Source organism: Tachyglossus aculeatus, chromosome 9, assembly GCF_015852505.1.
Source record: "Tachyglossus aculeatus isolate mTacAcu1 chromosome 9, mTacAcu1.pri, whole genome shotgun sequence".
Lineage (NCBI taxonomy): Eukaryota > Metazoa > Chordata > Mammalia > Monotremata > Tachyglossidae > Tachyglossus > Tachyglossus aculeatus.
Window position 1 is genome coordinate 53,956,275 of NC_052074.1, and position 19,721 is coordinate 53,975,995.

The 19,721-nt window shown below is 41.7% G+C and overlaps 1 protein-coding gene across 1 annotated transcript in view; it reads left to right on the top strand.

Annotated features, from left to right (window-relative positions):
* The window catches only part of UBR3 (ubiquitin protein ligase E3 component n-recognin 3), a 152,716-nt gene that overhangs the window by 103,062 nt on the left and 29,933 nt on the right, over positions 1-19,721 (top strand). Inside the window, exons 29-32 of the mRNA XM_038750895.1 lie at positions 3,431-3,643; positions 4,653-4,789; positions 10,699-10,784; positions 17,097-17,202. Of these exons, the coding sequence (XP_038606823.1) occupies positions 3,431-3,643; positions 4,653-4,789; positions 10,699-10,784; positions 17,097-17,202 (542 nt within the window). The remainder of the gene's footprint in view (positions 1-3,430; positions 3,644-4,652; positions 4,790-10,698; positions 10,785-17,096; positions 17,203-19,721) is intronic.

The following is a 19,721-nucleotide window of genomic DNA, read 5'->3' on the forward strand; positions in this document are numbered from 1 at the left end:
AAAACAGCGGCTTGCTTTGTTCCAGGAGCCTGAAGGCTACCCAAAGGTACCCAATTTACAACTAGGGAGTGGCTTTGGGCTGTGAAAAGTTGAATCTCAATGAAAGGTGGCCATATTCACCCAAACTTGCATGTCCCTGAAGTGGAGAAAAGGGCCTCCTGCACAGGAGAAGCAGCGTGGCTCAGTGGAAAGAGCCCGGGCTTTGAAGTCAGGGGTCATGGGTTCGAATCCCAGCTCTGCCACATGTCTGCTGTGTGACCTTTGGCAAGTCACTTCACTTCTCTGAGCCTCAGTTACCTCATCTGTGAAATGGGGATTATGACTGTGAGCCCCATGCGGGACAACCTGATCGCCTTGTATCCCCCCCAAGTGCTTAGAACAGTGTTTTGCACATAGTAAGCACTTAACAAATGCCATTATTATTATTATTATCTTGCAGATTCTTGGCCTCATCTAAATGCCTTGTCTCTAGATGACTTCGGTCCTGGGAACTGTGCTTTTGGCTGCAGGGCACAGGCCAGTAGCAGAAGTTCTCTTGGAAATCAATCAGTCGTATTTATTGAGCGCTTACTGTGTGCGGAGCACTGTACTAAGCGCTTGGGAAGTACAAGTTGGCAACATATAGAGACAGTCCCTACCCAACAGTGGGCTCAAAACTGTAGGTACTAGGGAAACAGCTGGAAATGTGTCTTGCCATCGACCACAGTTCTTGTGCCGTGCTTAGGGGATTCATAGGAGCATGTGCTGTTTGTGAAAATGGCCCTCCAGTACATGTATTTAGAAGGGGAAAATTAGGGAGATACTTTCTTCCGTTAAAAACCCCATGTGAGGCTTCCCCACATATGTGGCGAATTAGGGCCAGTAATGCACTTAAAACACAAAGGCAAGAAATAAATCTGATATGGAATGCTACATTTTTTACTGCTTGCCCTTCTCCCGTCTTGTACTTATAGTCTGATAGTACATTTTGGATCAGTCTCCATAGAAAGCTACAGAGATTGCCTATGCTCAGCCAAGAGCAGTGAGGATTGACCAGCTATCTAGTTAATAAGTTCCTTTTATCCAGTAAAAACAGAAATTTCATATTCCCAAACAGATTTGGGGTAAATTTTAAGTATCCTTTGGTCTATTTATGTGCAGACCCAGGTAGTTAAAGAGCACCAGTGGGAGTGAGACATACCTAACTGCCAGAGAGCTGGAGCTCAGAACTCAAGAGATATATCTATTACTTTGTATAGGCAACATTCATGATAAAACCAGGTTAAACTCCTTAAAAGTGTGGCTGTATCATGAATGGCTGTATTGTGGGTACATTTTCTCAGAGGCGTAGCATCAGTTAGATTTTGCTAAAATCAGCCAAGCCCCAAAGGAACATAAAAATTACACTGTAATTCCCTTCCTGCCCCCTCATTCATTCATTCATTCAATCGTATTTGTTGAGCGCTTACTGTGTGCAGAACACTGTTCTAAGCACTTGGGAAGTACAAGTCATCATCATCATCAATCGTATTTATTGAGCGCTTACTGTGTGCAGAGCACTGTTCTAAGCACTTGGAAAGTACAAGTCGGCAACATATAGAGACGGTCCTTACCCAACAACAGGCTCACAGTCTAAAAGGGGGAGACGGACAACAAAACAAAACATGTGGACAGGTGTCAAGTCATCAGAATAAACAGAAGTAAAGGTAGGTGCACATCATTAACAAAATAAATACAATAGTAAATATGCACAAGTAAAATAGAGTAATAAATCTGTACAAACATATATACAGGTGCTGTGGGGAGGGGAAGGAGGTAGGGCCGGGGGGGAGGGGGAGGAGGAGAGGAAGGAGGGGGCTCAGTGTGGGAAGGCCTCCTGGAGGAGGTGAGCTCTCACTAGGGCCCCGAAGGGAGGAAGAGAGCTAGCTTGGAGGATGGGTGGAGGGAGGGCATTCCAGGCCCGGGGGAGGACGTGGGCCGGGGGTCGATGGCGGAACAGGTGAGAACGAGGCACGGTGAGGAGATTAGTGGCAGAGGAGCGGAGGGTGCGGGCTGGGCCGTAGGAGGAGAGAAGGGAGGTGAGGTAGGAGGGGGCGAGGTGATGGACAGCCTTAAAGCCGAGGGTGAGGAGTTTTTTCCTGATGTGTAGGTTGATCGGTAGCCATTGGAGGTTTTTGAGGAGGGGAGTAATATGTCCAGAGCGTTTCTGGACAAAGACAATCCGGGCAGCAGCATGAAGTATGGATTGAAGTGGGGAGAGACCGGAGGATGGGAGATCAGAGAGGAGGCTGATGCAGTAATCCAGTCAGGATAGGATGAGAGATTGAACCAGCAGGGTAGCGGTTTGGAGGGAGAGGGAAGGGCGGATCTTGACGATGTTGCGGAGGTGAGACCGGCAGTTTTTGGTGACGGACTGGATGTGAGGGGTGAACGAGAGAGCGGAGTCGAGGATGACACCAAGGTTGCGGGCTTGTGAGATGGGAAGGATGGTAGTGTCGTCTACAGTGACGGGAAAGTCAGGGAGAGGACAGGGTTTGGGAGGGAAGATGAGTTCAGTTATCATCCCCTTGCCCTTTCTCTTTCCCTCTTCCTCATGGCATTCTTGTTTCGCCCAACACCCAAATATCATTTTCCCCTCCTTCACAGTCTTCCAAAGACCCCCCCCTCCCAACTTCAGTATTTTTTTTTGCAGATTTGTATGAACATCAGTCACAGCAACAGAGCTGCTGTTGCTGCCATAAATACTATCACCTTCACTCTTCCTTCTCCTTCCTAGCTTGTAGTCTTGTCTCCTGCCTCAGTCCCAGCTGTCAGGAACAAGTCAGAAAAAGAGAGGTGCTATGATGGGGCTGGCAGCTGTGATTGTAGCAGTAGCTATTGCCCCCTTTCTTGCCTCGTTCATTCCTGTCCCCATTGTCATGGCTGGGGTTGAATAGAGAGAGAGGTGGGACTACAAGTGAGAAAGAGTGAGGGGAAGGGTGGACAGGGTGATGCTGCATTAACCAGGTGGGAGTATTGCCCCTACTTCACGAGGATTAATTTGTAAAAAGAGGAAATTGTGCGATGGAGAGGTGGGGGAGGAGGAGCCAAATTTAGGATGCAGGGGAAACTAGGAACAGAGGAAATGGGGAAAGGGGAGAAATGAGGGAATGAGGGAGCATGGAGGGATTTGACCTACCTTCAGTGATTAGGGTTAACGTCAGAGGCAGGACTTAATGGATGCAGGGATAGTCAGCAAGTAGTTCAGGATGTATCCCTGGGTTACGGGTATTGTGGGATGCTCATGGTCGTCCCCCAGAATCCAACTGTAGTCGGAAATAGCTATACCTGTAAAACGTACTTTTAACTCTTTAGCACATACTTCGACGACTCTCTCTGAAAACGTAATCCATACCTTCAAATTAAAAAAGGTTTATGTACTGAAGCATCTGTGTTTGTCTTCCTTTTTTAGAACGACCAGGTCCTTCAGGGCTTCTCAGTGGACAAAGATGAATTCACGTGTCCTCTCTGTAGGCAATTTGCTAACAGTGTTCTTCCCTGTTATCCTGGAAACAATGTGGAAAATAGCCTTTGGCAGTGTTATAGTAACAAGAGCATGCAAGAGCTCATAAAAGAGGTGGAAGAGCTTCAAGAACAGCTGGGAATTTTCCCAGTAAGCATCAGTGTAAGGCAGAAAGATCCTTGTTAATTGGCCTCTATTTTTCTGCTTCCTTTTTTATTCTGTTTTCTATGCTTTATTTAGATTTTATGGATTAAATGAAAATCATTTAGGGTTCTGATTTCTGTTATTTTTGTGTAGAAAAGCAAAAATGAGAATAATGGATTATTTTCAAACGCTGTGATTGTTGTCGATCTAGTTTCAATTCCTGTTAAGCCCATGTGTTTAGGTATATGCCGCCATATAGCTTCTTTGTTATATGCCACCAATTCACTTTTATTTTAAAATAACCTTAAGAAGGATCAGAAATATTCTTTTAAAATGGCTGCATATGCATATTTATCCTTTGGTGTGAGCCCCGGTGTATTATTAAAACAGCTAAAATTGAAATGTAAAAGTCATCCATTCAGTTGCTTAGAGAAGGGAACTTGTCCAAAGTATTTTAAACTAAATGTAAATGTGATAAAATCATGGAACTTGAAAGTATTAAAATGTGGGTGACTGACAAAAAGAAAAATATTTATGTACATGTCGGAAAGTTGTATTTGAACTAGAGAGCAAAATCGCATCACAGTTGAAATGAAACTTAGGCATAATCAATCAATCATATTTATTGAGCGCTTACTGTGTGCAGAGCACTGTACTAAGCGCTTGGGAAGTCCAAGTTGGCAACATATAGAGACAGTCCCTACCCAACAGTGGGCTCACAGTCTAGAAGGGGGAGACAGAGAACAAAATGAAACATACTAACAAAATAAAATAAATAGAATAGATATGTACAAGTAAAATAAGTAAATAAATAGAGTAATAAATATGTACAAACATATATACATGTGTATATATGTATATACACATATATACACATATATGCTGTGGGGAAGGGAAGGAGGTAAGATGGGGGGGATGACGAGGGGGAGAGGAAGGAATGTTAAGTTGGACAATGTTAAGTTTGTAATTGCATGAAAAAATGTAATCCAATGCATAATGAACTTTTTTGTGATTTTTTTTTTCATAGTCAGAAACCAACCTAAGTAAAGAAATGGAATCTGTAATGAAGGATATCAAAAATACGACACAGAAGAAGTATACGGACTACAGTAAGACTCCTGGCTTGCCAGAAAATGATTTCCTCTTCATGTATTCCGTAGCCAGGTGGGTGTTCTTGATAGTTTTGAGTGTTCTTGATAGTTGCCATTCTTATCTGGTCATCTCTCAGTGATCTGTGGGTGGAGTCTGTGGAGGATTTCTTAGGTCACAGTATTATATGAGAGTTAGGACCTTCCTCTTACTGAGCCTCTTGCAGTCCACAATCGTGGTCTTCTGGATCCACTGCCTGGAGATTTGTCGTCTTTCATTACTCCGTCAATCCTGCGGTTGCTGTTGTGTTAACCATGGTTCCCTCCTTTAGTAATCTCATTTGTTTCTATTAGTTATTTTATCGTAATATTGACAAACCTATCTTGAACCTCTTGCTCCCTCTCTTCCTCCTAGCTGGCAATCCTTGTCCCTTGAAATAAGCCAGACCTCCGCTTTCCCCATCTCCAGAGTGTTCCTGAAAATCTGTCTCCTCCATTTCCTTCTTCCTAGGTTCATTTTCTTTTGCTCAGGTCATTTCCTCTCAACTGACGCCCCGGCATTTATGTGCAGTCACATATAGTATTAGTACAAGTAGTCCTAGTATTTATTAAGCGCTGACTGTCTGTAGAGCATTGTACTAAGTGCTGGGACAGAAGGCACAAGTTTGTATTAGACACAGTCCCTGTCTCTTGGGGGTACTCACAAGCTGAAAATGAAAAGGGGAAGAGGGGATTGGGGTGGGCATATAAGGAGAGATTAAACAAAATACGAAGATTATATTAAAAAAAAAACAAAAATCTGTGGCTTGAGGAGCAGAATTTCAGGCTCCTCGCAGTTCCAGGTGCATAGTCACAACCACAGCCACAGTGACTGCTAAAGCAGCAGCCACCAGTCCTCCAATTGATCAATCAATCAATCAATCGTATTTATTGAGCGCTTACTGTGTGCAGAGCACTGTACTAAGCGCTTGGGAAGTACAAGTTGGCAACATATACAGTCCCTACCCAACAGTGGGCTCACAGTCTAGAAGGGGGAGACAGAGAACAAAACCAGATTAACAAAATAAAATAAATAGAATAGATATGTACAAGTAAAATAAATAAAGAGTAATAAATATGTACAAACATATTTCCCAGAATACTTTTGCACTACTGTTCCCAGGTTGCTCTGCACACAGATTGCCAGTGGTTGATTTTTGTCCTTGAGCGTTTAAGCACTTTATTTACCTATTCACTTTTCTGGTGCTTGTTTCCTTGTATCGGTAATTTGGTCTGTGCCAGTTTCCCTTATTAGATTGTAAACTCCTTTAGGAAAGGATTTTGTCTTTAATTTCTGTCAATCAGTCAGTCACTCAGTTGTATTTATTGAACAGTGCTTTGTGCAGAGCACTACTAAATGCTTGGGAATGTACTGTATAAAAGAATTGGTAGACATGTTCCGTGCTGCACGTAGTTCAGTGCTGTACACCCAGCGCTCAGTTGTTGATTAATAGTGTCAATTCTCCCTCCCTCCATTAGGATGGAAAATTGGGATTTGGCTTCATTTGAATTAAGTTAAATGTATTTGAATGGACCTTTGCTTATCAACTGCGTCCTTAATAGCACGACGGGTATTCCTTTTACTTTCCCAATTTGTTTCACTACTTAACATACCCATGTGGACTAGAAGAGAGATTACAGTGACATCTCCATGTTTGGAGACGACATTAAGCTTTTTCAAGTGGTAAGGTGCTCGGTGTAGGGGATAAACTGCACGAAAACCACTCACAGCTGAGTGAACAGGACGGAAAAGCAGCAAGGAACTTCAGGGTGAGCTGTGAGCCCATTGTTGGGTAGGGACCGTCTCTATACGTTGCCGACTTGGACTTCCCAAGCGCTTAGTACAGTGCTCTGCACACAGGAAGCGCTCAATAAATACGATTGAATGAATGAATATCTAAAGGGAAAAAAGAACTCAAACATGATGATGAGTTTTGAGATAAGGAAATCTCAAGAAGGAGATTTTGAGATCATTGGTGACCATTCATTCAAATCACTGATCTGCCAAAGGTGTGAGGGAAGCCCAAATTCTAGACAGTAGGAAGAGAACGGTGATGATATGATGACTGTGATGGACTCTCCCTTGCGAGATGAGCCTCAGCCTAATCACAAGGACTTTGGAACCAAGAACTTGTGTGAAGTAATTGATTGAAAGCTCCATGTGGGCTTTTTTAAAAAATTTGTTTTAAAGGCTATTAGGACTCCCAAGTACTTAGTACAGTGTTTTGCACATAGCAAGCGCTCAATAAATACGATTGATTGATTGATTGATTGATTTGCCAGTTGTGTTCCGGTCACTACCGTGCTGCAGCACTCTTAGTGCCCCCCAGAATTTAAAGTTCAAAACCCATTTCCAGGCAAAGCGAGTGCAGCCTAGTGCCAAGTGCTGTTCAGAAGTGCTGCTCAGAAGCACCGCAGAACAGCAGTTGGTTGCCAGGGAAGTTGCTGCAGTCTTCGCCATGCGTGTTAGCTCTATTCGGGGATTCCTTTTGAGTCTGTCCACTGTGTGAGGTAACTTTGGTGGCCCTTCCGTCAGAAACTTGCACCACTGACAACGGCACAGCCCAAGCCGGGACTCCCCCTAAGTTCTGGCTTTTCACCCTTCCTGTCCTCCCTTTCCTTTCTTCCTCCCCATGTAGGGTTGTGGGTGTCAGACTTTAGAGGGGGGGACAAGGAAAACATTAACATAGTTTGGACATTATATGAAAACGATCAATCAATCAACCGATCGTATTTGTTGAGCGCTTACTGCGTGCAGAGCACTGTACTAAGCGCTTGGGAAGTACAAGTTGGCAACATACAGAGACAGTCCCTACCCAACAGTGGGCTCACGGTCTAGAAACCAGAACTGTTGCATTTGCTGTAGTGGCTGCACCTTCCGAAAGACAGAATAGATCAGAGGAGGGCGACCAGAATGATAGCCGCCTGAGGATCAGTGGAAAAGATTAGGTTTCTTCCGACTGGGAAGAAGGCGGCTGACAGAAAGCATTATTGAAGTAGACAAAATCACGGAGGATGTGGACAGGGCCTTCGCACCCTTCATGGCTTTGTGGGCAAGCTCTGGAGTGAGAGGGCTGGCAGGGGGCACCCAGCCCCTTTCTTCCAAGCATTCCGTGGGGCGGAAAGGGTGGTGATGTCTACAGGTTCCCACTGTCCATCGTGAGTACAGGGGCATAAAGGGGACAGGGGTTTTAGGGGCGGTGGAGACTGGGCGGGGCCAGGCTTCAAAGAGCAAACGGGCCAGAAAGCCACCTGCCTCTTTGCAGTCCTTGTTGGAACCTTGTAATCCTGGCTCCAATCACTTGTCTGCTGAGTGACCTTGGGCAAGTCACTTAACTCCTCTTTGCCTCAGTTCCCCCATCACAAAGGGGGAGTAAGGCTGTGAGCCCCATGTGGGTCAGGGACTGTGTCCGGTCCTATTTACTATTTCCCCCTCTCCACCGCCCCCATCTTACCTCCTTCCCTACAGCACCTGTATATATGTTTGTACATATTTATTACTCTATTTATTTAACTTGTACCTATCTATTCTATTTATTTTATTTTGTTAGTATGTTTGGTTTTGTTCTCTGTCTCCCCCTTTTAGACTGTGAGCCCACTGCTGGGTAGGGACTGTCTCTATATGTTACCAACTTGTACTTCCCAAGTGCTTAGTACAGTGCTCTGCACACAGTAAGCGCTCAATAAATACGATTGATGATGGTGATGATGATGATTTACTTCATGTACCCCCGTGCTGAGAACAGTGGCTGCCACATAGCAAGCACTTAACAAATACCGCAATTGTTATAATTATTATCTGGGAGAGCTGGAGCTGAGAGCCCAGCTGACACAGCTGATGGGCTCCTCACCCCCAGCGTCCCTGTGGTGATCCCACGGTGTCACTGCCTGGTTCGTGTTAGACTGAAAGTGACAAGTGATTCTTACATAAAACGGTCCGCCTCTCTTGGCAAAACAAGAAACAGAATTCCTAGTCACTTTTGTTCAAAAAAAAAAATTCTAATGATGTTTTTGCTTTTAATAATAATGTTGGTATTTGTTAAGCGCTTACTACGTGCAAAGCACTGTTCTAAGCGCTGGGGAGGTTACAAGGTGATCAGGTTATCCCACGGGGGGTTCACAGTCTTCATCCCCATTTTACAGATGAGGTAACTGAGGCCCAGAGAAGTGAAGTGACTTGCCCAAAGTCACAGAGCCGACAATTGGCGGAGCTAGGATTTGAACCCATGACCTCTGACTCCAGAGCCCGGGCTCTTTCCACTGAGCCACGCTGCTTCTCTGCTTTTCTAATTTAAATACTATCTGCACTATCTTGGCTTTTTTAAGGGAGTCAGCCATCAGTTTTCCTGTATAATTTCGGCAGCAGCAGATTTGTGAAAGCCAAACATATTGATGTTATTTATATTCCCTTGTTGAAGGAACCAGTGCTGTTTTTTGTCCACTTAGACAAAATCCTGTCCCCTGCTTCCTTACTGGTAGCTTTTAGAAGTTCAGTGAGCACTGCAAATCGCCTGAAGAGTGGAAAATTCCCTTGTCACACGGATGCCCTTATCAGCAACAACCAGATGGAGCTCTGAGCAGGAACATTATCAACGTTAAATTGCCTTTTTTTCCCCCCCCTTCGGTAGAGAGGATTAAAGCATTCCTTCAGAAATGGGTAGCAAAACTGCAAATTTGAGGATATTAATATTTGAGCAGTTCGATTTAGAAGTGAAAATATGAAAATATTTTACCAAAATATGGATTAAAACATTTTGTACTTGTATACGAATACTACAAGGTTTTGTTTCAAATAAAATAAGTTTTTTTAATCTCTTCATAGTACAATAGATAGAAATAGGTTTGAAATGCTAATAAAGGTTTTTCTGTTAGTATAAAACCGAGTATCATGGACATAAACCAGTTATTCTATTACAAATCAAGAAAAAAATGTGGGCTTGTGGTGAGAATTGCCCACTGTTGGGTAGGGACTGTCTCTATATGTTGCCAATTTGTATTTTCCAAGCGCTTAGTACAGTGCTCTGCACATAGTAAGCGCTCAATAAATACGATTGATGATGATGATGATGAGAATTGAGTTTATTTTAAAAATAAACATGATCAGTTTATACAACTCCCTACAAAGAAATTTAAGACATAGAAAGGTTAAATCTATAGTTAATTGTATAAAATTGACTAATGCTCTTAAACTTTCAATTGAAGTGTTGTAAGATTTTGTAAGTCATAGAAATAATCATTCTCACAGTAGTGGATAGTTGCACAACTAAATGTTGGTGAGTTTTGCGGAGAATTCTTCTTTGAAATAGATAAATGAGATTGCATTTCTAATATGATGACTATTTGGCCACTTTAAAAGTGACCTCAAATGTAAGAGGACAACAAAATCACCTGAGCTCTGATAATTTTATGTGAATAGATAGCTATGTTTGTATATTTTATAAAGGTAAATACCCAGAGAGTGAAGATGTTTATTTAAACTATATTTACTTGCACCAATTCTATGAAAATTTTCATGATACATTTCAGTTGCAATCTATGTATTTCAGTTGAGCCCACACTAAAAGCCTTATTTTCATTGCGTCAGATATCAAAATGTGACATGTGGACCATGACAGAGATTTTTGGTTTTGTAGATGTGAAACTGAACAAGAGTTACTGAACTGATTCTCTTCATAAATTGTCCTTAAATTTCATAACAAGGATGTTACTAATAAAAATGTGTATGTCATATATCATAAGGAAGAAATGTATAAATCTTATATTTTAGCAATTTGTATAAAGAACTATGTGGGTAGGGACCGTCTCTATATGTTGCCGACTTGTACTTCCCAAGTGCTTAGTACAGTGCTTTGCACACAGCAGGCGCTCAATAAATACGATTGAATGAATGAACTAAAGATTACTAAACCAGATTACTCTGAAATATATCGAATACTTTCCTTACAGAACAAATTTGGAACTTGAGCTGATTCACCGGGGAGGCAATTTATGTTCAGGTGGAGCAAGCACAGCTGGGAAAAGGTCTTGTTTAAGTAAGTTTTCTGTAATATTATTAAAATTTGATTTTTTGCATGCAGGTATTTCATTTGCAAAATCAAATGTGTGAGCAATAAACAGTTTGTGATTTAAAAGGATATTCATATGCTGTTTTATAATATAACAAAGTCTTATTTCTTTAATGTTAATTTTAAAAGTTTTGTGACTTGTTTATATTTGGTAGATTGTTAAAAGGAATGTTGCTAACTTGTACTTCCCAAGCGCTTAGTACAGTGCTCTGCACACAGTAAGCGCTCAATAAATACGATCGATTGATTGATGAAGAGAATTGTGTACTGTAAACATAATCCACAACAGAAGAAGGTGTCATCCTGTAGGCATGTGATTTCCTTAGATTTTATAAATACTGTATTTTTAACTGCAAAAGATAATTAGTTTTCATCCCAAATCCCTTTTCATAGTAAAGGGAAACTGGAAGCAATTTATTTTGCCAATGTAGTTTTTTACAGTTAATACTGTAGTTAATGGATAGTTGTATTTGAAACATGTTTTTGTTATGTGTAGTAAAGCCCTAGGCCATTCTTTTAGATGTCAATATCAGTATGAATATAAATGAATCCTATAACTGAAGTACCACTTACACACACCACTCCACTCTTTAAACAATCATTTCATCAGTCGTTATTTACTGAGGCGCTGTGTGCAGAGCACTGTTCTAAGCACTTGGGAGAGTCTGCTGATTTGACGGCAGGTATTTTTGTTTCCGAATGCATTCCAATTAGAATCATGTTATTAGAAAGTTATACTTTTATATAGTTGTATTTCTGGAATCAGTTTGAGTATAGCAAAATTAAAATTCTGTGAAAACTGAAATTCCAACAGATCTTTCAGTTTTCCTTTCATCTGCAGTAGTGAGGTGTCACTGATTAAGCGTTAATCTTGTAGTACATGAGTCTTACAGTAGTTGTAGTAGTAAAGTTATAGTAGTAAAGTTGGTTGATGAGATATAAAAAATGGAATGTGCTATCCCGGGTGAGCTGTTCCAGCAACAAGCACCAGCGAAGACGCTGAGAACAAACAGGTCAAGTGCTGTTTTAGTAGATCGAACTGTGAGGGCAGCCGCTCTTGGGAAGTAGAAATTAGGAATGACTGATGGACCCACTTGTGTCTTTGACTGAACCAATGTGATGAAAAAAGAGCCTTAACCTGAGCTTACCTTCACTTTCATGTTCCAAAATTGCCCCGGGAAAATTTATAGATTGTAATTGTATGCATGCTTCCATGCAGCCGTGTATGTGAGAGGTAGTTCTGTGGGAGGGAGAAAAAATGACGACTTAATAGGTAAATTCCTTTTTAAAGAGCAAGGCCACAGCGGAAGTAGGGTGCTTTAAAGTCCTCCGCCAATTGTCAGCTGTGTGACTTTGGGCAAGTCATTTAACTTCTCTGTGCCTCAGTTCCCTCATCTGTAAAATGGGGATTAAGACTTGTGAGCCCCACGTGGGACAACCTGATCATCGTGTATCCCCCCAGCGCTTAGAACAGTGCTTTGCACATAGTAAGCGCTTAACAAATACCATTATTATTATTATTTCAAAATGGCTGGCAGGAGAGTTGTAGCAAAGAGAGCATCAGCTGCAAACTCCATTGTGCAGAAGGACTGGGTAGGGACCGTCTCTACGTGTCGCCGACTTGTACTTCCCAAGAGCTTAGTACAGTGCTCTGCACACAGTAAGCGCTCAATAAATACGATTGATTGGTTTTGCATTTACTTCCCAGAAGCTGCTGGTACGTTCTGCGAGGAGGCCTGTTTCATTGACACAAGCAGAGACACTTCACCCTCCTAGAGGCAGGGCAGAGTTTTTTTTGTTGTTGTGGTTGTTTTCAAATGGTATTTAATGAGAGCTTGTTAGTCAGTACTCCCTTGAGGAGAGTTATGAGAGAAAAGCGTCATCGTCATCATCAATCGTATTTATTGAGCGCTTACTGGGTGCAGAGCACTGTACTAAGCGCTTGGGAAGTACAAGTTGGCAACATATAGAGACAGTCCCTACCCAATAGTGGGCTCACAGTCTAAAAGGGGGAGATGTTTTTTTGCTTGGAGATTGGTTCCCTGATACCATAAGATGATTCCCGAATGGTAAATATTTATCTCTGCTTAAACTGACATTGAGATAAAAGGGAAATAGGGTAAATTAATTTGTGGATTATTTTAGTCTAAACCTTTTTCCCAGTCACTTCTCCCAAGGGGTATCGGGCATGATCTCCCTAAGATCTCCCCTCGTACCTCACCTTGCTGCTCTCCTATTACAACCCAGCCTGCACACTTTGCTCCTCTAATGCCAACCTACTCACCGTACCTCGATCTCATCTACATTGCTCCTGTCCTCTCATCATCACCAATCGTATTTATTGAGCGCTTACTGTGTGCAGAGCACTGTACTAAGCGCTTGGGAAGTACAAATTGGAAAGATATTGGAAACCTCTCGCCCCCGTCCTGCTTCTGGCCTGGAATGCCTTCCCTCTTCATATCCGACAGACAGTTTCCCTCCCCACCTTCAAAGTCTTATTGAAGGGGATCTCCTCCAAGAGGCCTTCCCTAAGTCTTCATTTCCTCTTTTTCCACTCCTTTCTGCATCGCCCCGACTTGCCCCCACCCCCAGCCCCACAGCACTTAGGGACATGTCTGTAATTCACTTATTTTAATGTCTCTCTCCCCTCTAGACTGTAAACTCGTTAGGGGCAGAGAATGCGTTGGTTATACTACATTGTACTTTCCCAAGTACTTAGTACAGTGCCCTGCACACAGTAAGTGCTCAATAAATACAAATGATTGATCGAACAAAGCCTTCAGACAGCTCCATGGCTGAAATACGTCCTGTAATTTAATACAGAATTAGTATACAATGTACAAAAATATGTATTTTAGGGTGTGAGGGGGGTAGGGATACTGTACTCTGGAGTGATTGGGAGCCAAAGACTTTGTCTGCTTCTTACCTGTACATTTTTTCCTAACTCTTGGTAAAGTGTGTCGCATATATTAGGCAGTTAATCAATACTGTTACACAAGGTCAGTCTTGAGTAGAATCGTGGAGATCAGGATAATTCCATGGTATGGCAGAGGCAAGGGAAATGTCTCCCATGTTTTGTGCAGTGCATTTGTGGTAGAAAAGCCCAGAACAGATGTCCAGTTCTGTTTATACTAACCAACCATTTATCCTATAACACAGGAATTGCATTCTTGCAAATCACTCATCTTAAGGAAAAAATGTACTGTCGTACTTGTTGTGTCCATTGTCACGCATATGGACATGTGCATACACACAAATCACTTCAGTCAATCATACTTGAGTGCTTACTATGTGCAGAGCACTGTACCAAGGGCTTGGGAGAATACTGAGTTGGTAGAAATGTTCCCTGCTCATAAGAGGCTTACAATATAGAGCAGAGACAGACATTGATATCAAGTATGGATATGTACATAAGTGCCGTGGGGCTGAGGGTGGGGTGAATAAAAGGGTAAAAAATCCCAAGTGCAAGGGTGACACAGAGGGGAGTGGGAGAAGAGGAAACGAGGGCTTAGATGGGGGAAGGCCTCTTGGAGGGGATGTGCTTTTAATAAGGATTTAAAGGTAGGGAGAGTGATTGTTGGATGTGAAGCAGGGTGAGTTCATATTAATGTCTGCCTTCCCCTCTAGACTCTAAAGTCCATTGTGGGCAGAGAATGTGTCTGCTATACCGTTAGATTGTACTCTCCGAAGTGCTCAGTACAGTGCTCTGTAAATGCTCAGTAAATACAATTGATGGACTGAGTTCCAGGCCGAAGACAGGACATGGGCAAAGGGTTGGCGGCAAGATAGATGAGCCTGTGGAACATTGAGTAGGTTGGCATCAGAGGGGCAAGGTGATTGCTTTAAAACCTATGGTAAGCAGTTCCTTTTTGGTGCTGAGGTGAATGGGCAAGCACTGAGTGGGAAAACATGTGCTGAACATTCATGTAGAAAAACAACGTGGACAGCAGAGTGAAGTATGGACTGTAGTTGGGGATCAGCAAGAAGTTTGATGCATTTATCAAGGCGGGTTAGGAGTTGTGCCTGGATCAGCTAATTAGCAGTTTGGATAGCAGTTCCTCTCCCCCTCGTCCCCTTCTCCATCCCCCCCATCTTACCTCCTTCCCTTCCCCACAGCACCTATATATGTATATATGTTTGTACATATTTATTACTCTATTTATTATTTATTTATTTTACTTGTACATATCTATTCTATTTATTTTATTTTGTTAGTATGTTTGGTTTTGTTCTCTGTCTTCCCCTTTTAGACTGTGAGCCCACTGTTGGGTAGGGACTGTCTCCTCCAGGAGGCCTTCCCAGACTGAGCCCCTTCCTTCCTCTCCCCCTCGTCCCCCTCTCCATCCCCCCATCTTACCTCCTTCCCTTCCCCACAGCACCTGTATATATGTATATATGTTTGTACATATTTATTACTCTATTTATTTTACTTGTACATATCTATTCTATTTATTTTATTTTGTTAGTATGTTTGGTTTTGTTCTCTGTCTCCCCCTTTTAGACTGTGAGCCCACTGTTGGGTAGGGACTGTATATGTTGCCAACTTGTACTTCCCAAGCGCTTAGTACAGTGCTCTGCACACAGTAAGCGCTCAATAAATACGATTGGTGATGATGATGTTGCCAACTTGTACTTCCCAAGCAATTAGTACAGTGCTCTGCACACAGTAAGCGCTCAATAAATATGATCGATTGATAGAGAGGAAAGGCAGATTTTAGCGATGTCACGATGGTTGAACTGACAGGATTTGGTGACACTGAATATGTGTGTTGAATGAGAGAGGTGAAACAGCTTCTTTATTTCCTAACATTAGTCTAGCCAAAGGACCTTATGAAAACCTATGCAACGGCAGAACAGAGAGCATTACGTTGTTTAGATAATAAACATCGCCAGTACGAGGTTTGACTGATCCATCCAGATGAAGGTTCTGTCTTTGACAGAGACAATAGGATACTGGTGGGGCAGTGAGGTGAAATCAGAAAGTCCTGCGCTTGAGCTTTTCAGTATGAAAAGGTAGTTTTAAACCAAGCCTAGACCCATAAGTTGGGTTTGTCGGGATTTATTTCCATTTAAGGTGGTAATTGTCAATCATCTATATAATTCTCATCCTCTTCCCGGCCAGCCGCTTTCTAAGGGAAGTGTGTTTTAGACTTGTGCTGTATTTTAAATCTTTTATACTTATTCTGCAAGATTTACCAATAAAAATATCCTCCAGAAACCAGGCATCAAAGCACAGTTTATGGCTAGACCTGTTGGCACGAGAACAGGTACTTGTTTGTCTTCACTGACTGTTTCCATTCAGAAAGCAGTTGACGGCAGTCAGTTCCTGTGTTATCTATGTCTTCCATTATTTTTAAACCTCAGGAGATGATTACAGCCCTCTGGCTCTTGCAGTGTCAGCTGATGTTATTGAGCAAAATACTTTTTTGAACAGCAAGTATTTTTGAGTAATTGGGACACATTAATCGAACAGTCCCCATCGGCTTTTTTAAATTATTTAAATGGGGTTTAACAGGGCTGCAAATGGAAAGATCAGATTTAGTGTTTTCTGAACAAGGTATTTGAATGTTGTCAAAAAATCAGGTTTCTTGTGGTAAAAGTTTTAACTATAATGAATTTATTGATAGCTTACTTGACTATGTAACTGTCATAAACCGAGAGAAGCTAAAATACAGCACTGTCCCAGTGAAACATTACATATATATAATATATATTAAATATTCTAGACTATAAGATCATTATGGGCAGGGAATGTGAATGCATTTATTGTTGTACTCTCCCAAGCGCTTAGTAAAGTGCCCTGTGCACAGTAAGAGCTCAATAAAAGTCATATGAATGACTTTTACAGTTGTCTTTTTAATTCCTGGAATCTGAACAGAAATCCTTTTAAACTTAAATATTTTAAAAAGTGTCATCTTCATCAGTATTATCATCATCATCAGTTTGCATAGAGAGTTTTCTTCAAAGGTTACTATATTTGTGTATGAAAAGTCACCTGACATCTGATATATATTTAGCTGGTGAATACTTGTATCATTCTAGAAGAGAGAAGCTGACTGGCTGCCACATTTGCTAATCATGTCCTATGAATTAGTTGTTGATTAGGAGGAAGACAATCTTCTTTGAGCAGCAGATTTCAAGTTTATTTCACTCTTCCTTCACACAGAACAGGCATTGAACTGAACACAGACAAACTTCTTTTTGGGCCAAGACTGTGGCCCAGTTTATTCATCCTTGTTTCTCTGTGAACTCTGATTCCCTTCCCCTTAATCTGTGCAGATCAGCTGTTCCACGTGTTAGCCATGCACATGCGGCTCTACAGCATTGACTCTGCCTACAACCCATGGAAAAAACTGACTCATTTAATGCCAGATATGAATTCACAGTAAGTATTGTGACAATCCCATAAGAAATCCCCAATAGGTTTGTTTTGGAACAGATATTCTGATTGTCGCGTGCCTGAACGGAGTGCCGGGAAACAACCAAACCAAACAGATCAGTCTGCTTTGCAATTGTATACTGAAGGACAGCCCCTATACAAAACCAGTGTGCTGGGCACAGATCGGTCACAACCATACTCATATACTCCCCCCATCAGCCTGACAGTACCGTGAAGGGCAAGAAGATATATTAAGGAAAAAAGAGAATGAGACTACTTACATCAACCTGCTAATGCCGTGAGTCCCCATTTTGAGATTAGCCTCCCACAGAATTGAAGTGCGATGGTATTTAGCTATGAGCCCACTGTTGGGTAGGGACTGTCTCTATGTGATGCCAATTTGTACTTCCCAAGCGCTTAGTACAGTGCTCTGCACATAGTAAGCGCTCAATAAATACGATTGATTGATTGATTGATCTGTTAGAAAGGAAGGAAAGGGTCATTGCAGCAGTACTTCCCCCAAGAGTTCCCCTGAAGGTAGGTAAAGCCAGGAAATCAGGCCAAAAGCGGGGCGAGAGCTAGACTGCAAGACCCGGGAATGAATAGGTAAAACTGATGGTCTTAGCGGTTCAATATTTAGCCTTCTATTAGGAGCTCTAAGAGAGGGTCTTCCACAGTGGTTTAAAATGATTGAACCTTAGTGATATCAGAGTAAGGGATGCTCTCATATGCTAAGGTCAATTGCACATCAATCAATCAATCAATCAATCGATCGTATTTATTGAGCGCTTACTATGTGCAGAGCACTGTACTAAGCGCTTGGGAAGTACAAATTGGCAACACATACAGTCCCTACCCAACAGTGGGCTCACAGTCTAAAAGGGGGAGACAGAGAACAGAACCAAACATACCAACAAAATAAAATAAATAGGATAGAAATGTACAAGTAAAATAAATAAATAAATAAATAAATAGAGTAATAAATATGTACAACCATAATCACATCACTTCACATCACAAGAAGCACATCACTTCTTGCTTTAGACAGAAAAGCCATTACTGTGTCAAATGGCTTTTTTTTTTTTACTATTCGTTCTTATTCTAGTCTTCAACCAGTATTTAAGTCATTCCTTGAAGTTGCAGTGCCCGTATTTGGTAGGCAGTATTTCAGATTCTTTTCTCATATTTATTTTCCTTTCCATTGTTCTTTTAGTTTTTACCATATGTAACTTCTGCACACAGTAAGCTCTCAATAAATGAATGAGTCAGTCAATCAAATAGGTAATACTGATGGTATGTGTTAAGCACTTGCTGTGTGCTAAGCACTGGGCACTGTTCTAAGCATTGGATCCCTAGCCTGGTCCTGGCCATTACGTCTGGAAATGGCTAGGAATTAGAGAGCCATCAGGAATGAAAGGGGAAGGTCAATTTTTCCAGGATATTTATCTCATGGCGTTCACCTTACTGTGGCTTACTGTAAACATAATATTTGAAAAGTAAGCGAACGAAAAATCTTAACAAATTCCGTGAGAGTCATAAGATCATCTAAAAGAAAGCTAAAGGAGTCACCTTCGGGAATGATGCCCTAAAGGTTACGTCTTAGACTTCGTCACAAAGCTTAACAAATTAGAGATCTTTCAATCGTAAATCGAGAGGGAATCCCCAAATGAGTGCCTACGTGGAAATCTGTTAAATCATCAATCGTATTTATTGAGCGCTTACTATGTGCAGAGCACTGTACTAAGCGCTTGGGAAGTACAAATTGGCAACGTATAGAGACAGTCCCTACCCAACAGTGGGCTCACATGAGCCCCTGTGGCTCTAGGACTAAATGCAGTAGGTATTTTAGAGCTCTTAATTCTCCTTGTGCCAGTGAAAAATTGTGTTTTTCACTAGAAAACCCTTTTTATTCTTAAATGCAGAGAATCCTAGTTAGATTTTGTGAAAGACTGGGATCTTGCTTGACATTGAGGAACTCATATGAGCTAAATATTTCATTACTATTAGCTTTTGGTCCATCTGGCTGGATCTATGTAGCCACAGGGAGATTTGGCAATTATCTTTGCAGGTAATTCAAGCTACATAGTGAATTATACGGGCAGAACTAACTAATGAGTCTTACTACGTTGATCAAATTAAATGAATCGTATTTATTGAGCACTTAGGTGCAGAGCACCATACTCAGCACTTGGGAGAATACAGGATAACAGAGTTCTATCACAATTGACTTCAAGGCTCTTCACCATTTCACCCCCACTGAGAGCCCTCCTAAAGGGCCACTTCCTCCATTAAACCTTCCCCGCACCCTAAGCGATACAATCCATCAACCATTTCTGGCTTGTACCGACTTAATTCTGCCCATCTACCTCACAGGCACTGAGGATTAGCTGTATGAATTCTACCCAAGCCCTCATATACTTGTTTGTAAGTTGTTCATTTTGACCACACCTAGTTGTAAATCATCATCATCATCAATCGTATTTATTGAGTGCTTACTGTGTGCAGAGCACTGTACTAAGCGCTTG